The 8536-nt window shown below is 33.6% G+C and overlaps 1 protein-coding gene across 3 annotated transcripts; it reads right to left on the minus strand.

Annotated features, from left to right (window-relative positions):
- Positions 1-597: 597 nt before the first annotated feature.
- LOC114277549 (receptor-like cytosolic serine/threonine-protein kinase RBK2) lies at positions 598-7833 on the minus strand. 3 transcript variants are annotated; one of them, XM_028219447.2, is made up of 9 exons: positions 7408-7833; positions 5144-5253; positions 4335-4697; positions 3516-3767; positions 3275-3429; positions 2644-2723; positions 2427-2562; positions 2186-2335; positions 598-1055 (listed from the first exon to the last, which is right to left on the minus strand). In XM_028219447.2, the coding sequence occupies exons 1-9, from the start codon at positions 7443-7445 to the stop codon at positions 876-878; spliced, it is 1464 nt and encodes a 487-aa protein (XP_028075248.2). In that variant the 5' UTR covers positions 7446-7833; the 3' UTR covers positions 598-875. The 3 variants fall into 3 exon arrangements, with proteins under 3 accessions (XP_028075248.2, XP_082726208.1, XP_082726209.1); XM_082870082.1 differs by having other exon boundaries at positions 2644-2738; positions 7408-7828; XM_082870083.1 differs by having other exon boundaries at positions 2644-2738; positions 5144-5273; positions 7408-7828.
- Positions 7834-8536: the final 703 nt, after the last annotated feature.

An 8536-nucleotide genomic window follows, 5' to 3' on the forward strand; every position in this document is an offset into this window, starting at 1 on the left:
TTTTATAATAAAGCATTAATAAAATATCTACAAAAAATTATTTTAAAAAATTAAATAAATAAAAATCAGTAAAAATTAAATAAAATTATTTTATTTTTAAATTGAGACATTTAAATTTTATTAAATTTTACTAAATAAAATACATAATTAAATAGTAGAGGGTCAAAATGATAATTTCACCACCTAATCTCATATTCTCCCTTATCTCCCCATTTGCGTCCCACCCCCCATGGGACACAATAGTTCAACATATTTAAGATTAACAGTTTGGAGTAACAATTTTGAACCAAATAATGGACTATTAGTCTGAAGAGACTATTAATCCAATCTCACATCTTAATCCCTCAAAACAAACACCACCTAAAATTATGTGGCACATTAGTATTATTAACAAACAAAAAGTGCAAAATTAACAAAAATTTAGACCAAAAAACCAAATTGAGACAACTCGGGAACAAATTATTTAATTTGAAATTATATGGACTGAAATAAAATTTGAATTAAATTATAAGACTGAAAAGTATAATTAACTATTTTTTTAACTTGTTTAAGTTATTTTTATCCCGTAACCAGTAAACAGAAACCACACTAAACTCTTGACAAAAACTACCCAATTTTTTTTTTTATTATTATCATTGTTTTTTAAAGTTATAGGCAACACCAAACATAGCTTAAGTATTCACAATTTGATTTCCCTAATCATGAACCAAAAACTCCATATTAGCAAATTCAGTTTTGAGTGCCATATGGAAACAAAGTTCAACATGTTTTTTTACACAACACTCCATCTTGAGCTTTCCATTGGTACTTCTAATTTCTGAATCTGAATGAATTATGGAAAAACTAGTTTTCACAACACTTATGGGATAATTTGACTACTGATTTGAAGAACCCAAAGCTACCTCCTTGTGTCGATTGAGATCGCTCAGATACTTGGTTGAATTGTACTCTTCTGCATCCAAGAGCTCTTCGGAGAATGTTCGTTGGAGGGACCGATTTTGACTTTCTTTTGAAGAATCCACTATGTAACTTTCACCTTTTAGAAGTATTAAAACCTGCAGCAAGCAAATGAAACACATATCAAAGTTCCACTCAAGCTTTTGCTTCAACAAACTTACAAGAGTCGATACATTAGCTAATAAAGGAAGTTTTACGCATCTATATGAATGAAATGAATCGAATGAAGTTTCGCAGAGCTATACAATTGAATGGATGCCTACATGAGGTCATTGGGGAGAGGGGAATGCGGGCGGAGTCAAAACATTCAACAACACCCTTCCCTTTTAAAGAAAACATGAGAAAAGAAAAGAAATGAATGAACAAAAATAGCAAGCTCAAGTGTTAGCATATGAAGAAAATTGTGATTATAAGGCAAAAAATAAACAATAAACAGAATGCTATCCAAATGATGTTTAAGTGCATCAATATTGATGCTGTATATCAACAAAGAATTTTCCATATTAATGATTTAAATCCTGTTCCAGTTTCTTTCTCAGTTCATTTGGTTTCCATTTAGGGCATGCCTGGAGAAGGAAACGGTGGGTTATTTACTTTCTTTTCTGGTGAGAGAACCAGAGGAAAGATAAATTCAGATTTTCCAAACAGATTCATATTTTGATTCCCGCTTCCCATTTATAACAGAGAAAAATAGTAATTGTTTCAGCTGAAAGGAAAATAAACAGAACGACCATTTTATGAATAAGAAGCAAAGAAACTTTTGAAATGAGTGGTTAAAGTGGTTGCATATCATTTTCTTGAAATTACAATTCTTTAATTCCCATCTAAAAGCACAACAACGTATATCAAAAGTAAAAAATGTCATATTCTCAGGAAGGCAGAAAATGATTATTACTGAAATACCAAGTGAAAGTAAAAAAGGAAGCATCCAGTGCACAAGCGCTACTCTTATAGCACGGTCTAGGAGAGGCAGTAGGTATTGTTGTCAAATCGTGAATTGAATCATGAATCACTTGGCATAATATATAGTTATATATAACCTCATCCACTAATTTTTTTTCCCTATATTTTTTTTGGGTAAAGAGACTATTCCCTGTGACTCAAACCCGTGTACTATGCTGGAAGTGATAGAGCTTGACATTGCGCCAAGTCATGACGTCTTTGAATCTGACTGAATTTTGAAATCAAAATGTAAAGAAAACATACATCCTTCTAAACGACTACTTGCCTGACTCATTCGAGGACGTAGAATTGGAGTTTGCTCTATGCATAAAGAGGCAGTCAAGATGACACGATCCATCTCATCTGGGTCATAATTATCACCAAGAGAAGGATCAACAAGTTCCTCAACACTATTGTTATCAAGCAATGGCTTTGCCTACAAGTAAATTCAAATGATTAGCTAAAAGACTTCAATTTGAGAAGACTGCTGATGGTATGATTGGATTTTTTTGCAGAAGTAAACCTACCCAAAGCACAATGCTTATCTTTGAATCATCCAAAGCTTCACGTCCTGTAATGAGCTCTAAAAGTAGCACACCATAAGAAAACACATCAGTTTTCTCATCCACTATGCCGTGCATGAAGTACTCTGGAGCAAAATAGCTGTCATCGAAAACATAAATGGAAAATTTTAAACATAATCCCTTCATTAGCTTTGAAGTGAAATGGTTTTGGATAACATACCCAAACGTGCCTTCAAATTTTGGTACATAGTGGTGAGTCCAATCTTTTGGCAGCCATTTTGCAAGCCCAAAGTCACAAATCTGGATTGAAGTTGGCTAAATTAGCCATTGAACAATAAATCCATCGAAAAGAGGTCTTCAAACTTGGCAAGTTTGTGATCATAGGATAAGTAGAGTTATAATCTTGTAAAAAAGGAATTTCCATAAATTTATTGATGACTCCTTCCAATTCTCCATTTAGAGAAACAAAACAATTACTAGATAAAACTCAAACCCTAAGACCTCTCACTTTACCTAACATTCTATTATTTTGAATATTCATAAAATTAACATTCCTTATCTTATTGACGATGTTAAATGTATTAAAAGTTCATAATGTTCATTCCTCATGTTATTGACTTTGAATAGTCTACTTTTTATCCCATATTTTAACTTTTAAAAACATTCTAAACTTTTAAATTGCTCGGGCATTCAAGTCCATTTTTTATGTTCATTTCTTGTTGTGGTATATGAAATGATATGACGATCCATTCTCTCTCCCTCTCTCTCTCCAAGGAATCAAAAGTTGCACAAAAAATTGTAGTTTTCACTTTCACATTTGACCATCCTCAGGTTTGGAAGTTTAAAGATACCTGAGGTTCAAAATCATCTGTAAGCAGAATATTATCAGCCTTGATATCTCTGTGAATAATTCGCCTTTGGCAATTCTCATGAAGATAAAGTAGGCCAGCAGCAGTCCCTAGAATAATCTTATGCCTAACAGCCCAATTTAGCTTTTCCTTAGGACCTGGAAAAACAGAAATAAATGGCAAGCCCATAAATCAAAAGCAACTGATATTGGAGAAAAAAAAATGAGAAAAGTTATGAACAAACCACGAAGAAGTGATCCTAAACTCCCCAGAGGAGATAACTCAAGAACAAGAAATCTTCCGCCTTCAACTCCAAACCCAATCAACTTTGCAGTATTAGGATGATTTACATGGGCTATAGTACCGATCTCAGATAAAAAGCTTGTTATTTGCTCTTCGAGAGTCCCTTTGTTCAGCCGCTTAACTGCCACAAGCTGCCCGTCTGCCAAACAGCCCTTGTAGACTTCAGCATAACCACCTTTTCCTATCAAATTTTCTACAAGAAGAAACAACATTAAGTTCACATCACTAACCAATGTTGCAGTCTATCTCCATTCATATTTGCCACTGCAACATGAAAATAAAATAAAAATAACACTCCGTTTGTCTGGGATGTTTTTCACATTTTCTGCCATTTGGTGCAACGGAAAATGAAATCAATGCAAACAAGCCTATTTAGGTGGAAAATGTTTTCCACTTTTAAAAGATAAAAAACATTTTCTGGACTAAAATCTTACCAATGCTACCACACTACATCATGCCACCATTGTCACTACCGCCATTGCCACCACCACACCACCACTGCCACCATTACCCCACCACCTCCACCTCCACCCCACCATCAATAATACAACTATTAGTCATTAGTTTCAAGAACGCAACCAATAGGAAAACGTTTTTTTGGAAAAAGTTATTTATAGAAAGTGTTTTCCGACCAAGCAAACGGAGCATAAAAAAAGAATGAAAAAACAATAGTAGTGGTAAGCTTGCAATTAAACCTCTACCACATTTGCTATTACTTTTTCGTATTGTGGTTTCAAATATCCGGAACAAACTTACAGACCTTGGCTAAAATTGTTTGTTGCAGTTCGGAGGTCAGGGTAGGTGAAGTTCTTCCAGGAAGACTGGAAATAATAGTGATTTGCATCTACATTTTCTCTCACACTTCTGCTCTTTCCTCTTGATATCTTTGGTACAGCAAGAGAAGGAAAAGAGGATAACTGCTTTATTGAGCTTGTTTTCCAGAGTCTGAAGAATCTATGCCAGCGAGGATGTGCCTTTGAATTCGAAGAAGAGATTTCAGATTCCGATATATTGGTTTTCGAAGAACCTGCTTCTGGTTCAACGCCTCTTATGCATGCTTCTAAAACTCCCCTAGGAGAGGAACAGTCTTCTTTCTCCTTTTTCATCTCAAAGCATCTCAAGTCTAAAATGGAAAATCAGTGAATGGTGAGAGTGGAACCAAAAGATACTAATACCCATGTAAGTGAACGCATAAACACACCTGACCTATAGAGAATTACAATGGGAAAAGAGGGGTTAATTACAGCAAGACCCCTCCTGACATATAGAGAATTATAATGGGAAAAGTGGGGTTAATTACACCAAGACCCCTCTACTATTAGTGAATATCAACTTACCCCTCATCCATGAACATGTATATTTTAAACCCTTCAACTATAAAATGTATCACTTTCACCCATCCATTAGCGAATATCATTTATACATTTTTTATAGTTGAAGGGATCAATATTTATGGGTTCATATATGAATGGGGCGAGGTAATATTCACTAATAGTTGAGGGGGTCTTGCTGTAATTAACCCAAGAGAGAGAGAGAGAGAGAGAGAGAGAGAGAGAGAGAACATATTACCTTGTGCAGAAGAGGAAGAAAATTTACCACCTCGAAATCTGTGTCCTAATAGACCAGCCTTGCCTTTTGAGGTTTGCTGCTGTAAGTTACTGGAATACACATCATTTTTCCTGTACAAGCAATTCTGATGCTGATAAGAATGCATAATCAGCCAGATCCAGAAGCAAAATAATGAAAGAGCACATATAGTGGAATGTGTGAGTTTGTGTTAAGATAGACAGACATTAAACTAGGTATCTGAGAATTTAATTTTTTATCCAACCTTAATCTAGAACTAGAACAAACTGTCAATCATGAAGCGACAAATGTCGCATTTGATATTTTATTCCTTAATAAATTACAATGTTTCTTGTTGTCATTCAACGACTTTTTTAAGGTTTTTTATAAATACATTTATCGTCGGCATTTAACAACTTAACAGTTATTTTGTCGTGATATGTTGTCGATATATGCTCAATTATAAAATCATTAGTAGCTCTAATAAAGATTTGGTTTTCAACCTTTCTAAGCATGCAACACATTTATTCTAATAAAGATTTTGGTTTTCAATCTTTCTAAGCATGCAATATATTTATTGTTGTCATGAAAAAAACTATTCAATATACTTACAAAAAACAAAACATCAAATCCCTAAACCCTCCCTGTTGCAAAAAGATACATATGAGATGAGACATCGAGAAATATATATATCAGAAAAAAAGAGTCAAAGATGCAACGAAATCGCGCCCGTGCGCGCACACACACACACACAAAATATATATATATATATATATATAAAGAAAAACTCCAGAATCTGCTCTGCGACTGCATAGTTTAAAATCATAAAGCTACAACATAAAACCTCTAAAATTTAATCTACTTTTCTATGAGCAAAAGCCATAAATAATAAAACCAAACAAACTTAAAATTCACTAAAGATTCAACAGATTTAAAAATAATAAATAATAATATGAACAAAAGATAACATATAGAGACAGTATGTAGAAATCTCTGAAATCTTCTGCCTCGGATCCTAGATTTTTATTTTTAATTTTTAAGGAAATACCTTCAAATACACGAGTCGAATTTCAATAAGCATCAGTCAGAACAATTATGCACAAAAAGCTTAAATACCATATAACACATAATGCTGAAATTGTGGAAATTGTCTCACTTTCTGCAAAATATATAAAATCAGCTCAGCTAAAATTAAAACAGAAAAGCAAAAGGCATAACAAAAGCATATACAAACTTAAAAAGAAAGAAGAAAAAAAAAAGATTCCAAATTCTCCTTATTCCTAGTTTGGAAGAAAATAAATAAATAAACAAGGGTACAATTTCAAGAAAACCCATTTTCCGAAACGCAGTAAATATTTGTATAAGAATTGCCAAATCTCTAGCTTTCATACAAAAACCCGAAAGTCCATAAGCTACAACTAAAAAAAATTATTAAAAAAAAAAAAGAGCTGTAGCTACATAACAATAGAAATCACCAAAACACAAACTATGAACTTCAAATAACACCATGAGATGGTCAAGGTACACAAAATGGGTAGCTAAAAATCCACTGATTCATCATAAATTATACAAAGCAGGCAAGACCCAACGTAAAAAACGAAAAGAGCATTCAAATAAGTTCGGACCAAAATATGAACTATTAACCTGACATAACGCCAGAAGACTGCTATGCATACACAAATTCACAGAATGGGTATCTAAAAATCCCCTGATTCATCATAAAATGTAGAAATCAAATGAAACCCATAAGCAAAAAAGCTAAGAGCATTAAAAGAAATCCGACCACAAGACGTGGATACACAAAAAGCACAAAATTGGTATCCAAAAATCCCTTGATTCAGCGAAAAATGTAGAAATCAAACAAAACCCATAAGCAAAAAAGCCAAGAAAAGCATTCAAAGAAATCGAACCAAACATGAGCTATGAACTTGAATAACGCCACAAGACGGCCAACCATATGCAATAATCACAACTTTGGTATCTAAAAATCCCCTGATACAGCACAAAATGCAGAAATCAAACAAAACCCACAAGCAAAAAATCGAAGAAAAGCATGGAAAGAAATTGTACCAAAACATGAACTATGAACCTGACATAAAACGGTCGTGCATACACAAAAAATCACAAAATGGGTACCTAAAAATCCCCTGAATCAGCATAAAACGTAGAAATCAAACGAAACCCATTATCAAAAAACACGAACAGCATAGAAAGAAATCGGAAAGTAAAGAAAACCCAGATTAGAGATACGCGAAGCAAAGACGTACCTCAAAGAAAGAGCTTCTTCAAGGCCAAGACAAGCCATGAGGAGTGAGAGAGCAGAGAGAGAAAGCAGGGGAGGGAGGTCAATGTGAGAAGATCTGCGAGGTTAGCGGTGACATTGTTTCTTCTGGACCCAAATGTTTGTCTCTTTTCGTGCTAGAAAATAGCGTGATTATCCATAGAGGGAATCCCAAAACCCCACTCTCTCTACTTTAGGAAAATTTGCATTGTCTCTATTGAAAACTATACCATTCTCTCTCTCTCCTCTCTCTTTCTCTCTCTCTCTCTCTATCTTGCTGCGTAGAGGGTGCGTTGGAATCGCTGGTTTTGCACCGGAGGGGGGTTGCTGACAGGTGGAAGGAGTTACACACCGAATTCGACTCTCAGCCTTAAACCCTTCCACACACACACACACACAATGTAATAGTGTGTGTGTGTGTCTGTGTTTTGTATTTGAACGTTAATTTTACTGAAATCAAATTTGGGTCTAGCTATGTTCAATCTCAAGTTTGCCCCTTTCATTTATCTCTAATTACAACCTACAATATGAAGAATTTTATTCTCCATATCATATGCAACTTTAGTTTTTTTTTTGTTATAATTAATTTTTTTCTTTAATTATGATATTATTTTTAAATATTTAGTTATGTCTCATTTATAGGTTATGACTTTTTTTTTAATAATGATTCAAAAAGTATGAAATTATATATATATTTTTTGTAATTATAAAGTGTATATGGGTGTGTACCATAATTTTTCCCTTACAATATTGCAAAAAATTTGAATTTAATGGCTCAATCTCGAGTCTCGCTTTGATAAAGATTTAATTCGATCACGTGATTACTAATGTTCTTCTTAGATCTCAACTAATCATATAAGATGAACAATTCAAATTATTAAAACAAATCTCCAGATAAACTTGACAAGGCTCGATAATACTTGGATACCTAACTGAAGATAATTCATTTCTATTTAAATTTTTGCGTTGTGTTTTTTTTTTTTCGAATTTAGCCCTTGGCAACTAATGATGTTTCCAAATTCAAGTGTTACTATTTCTCCAAAATTTCCCACCTATTTTAGGATGAAAATTTTCATTTTTCTTTTTTTGTGGTGTTGACTTTTTTTTTTTTCCTT

This window comes from Camellia sinensis, chromosome 5 (genome assembly GCF_055761805.1).
Source record: "Camellia sinensis isolate YWXY chromosome 5, ASM5576180v1, whole genome shotgun sequence".
Classification (NCBI taxonomy): Eukaryota; Viridiplantae; Streptophyta; class Magnoliopsida; order Ericales; family Theaceae; genus Camellia; species Camellia sinensis.

Excerpts from the sequence above, each read along its gene's own strand:
- LOC114277549 (XM_082870082.1), bottom strand. The coding sequence starts at position 7,445 with ATGGCTTGTCTTGGCCTTGAAGAAGCTCTTTCTTTGAG. Across the intron at positions 5,254-7,407 it reads GAAGAAGCTCTTTCTTTGAG|GAAAAATGATGTGTATTCCA; the intron begins GTACGTCTTTGC and ends TTGCTTGTACAG. Across the intron at positions 2,336-2,426 it reads AGATAAGCATTGTGCTTTGG|GCAAAGCCATTGCTTGATAA; the intron begins GTAGGTTTACTT and ends ATTTACTTGTAG.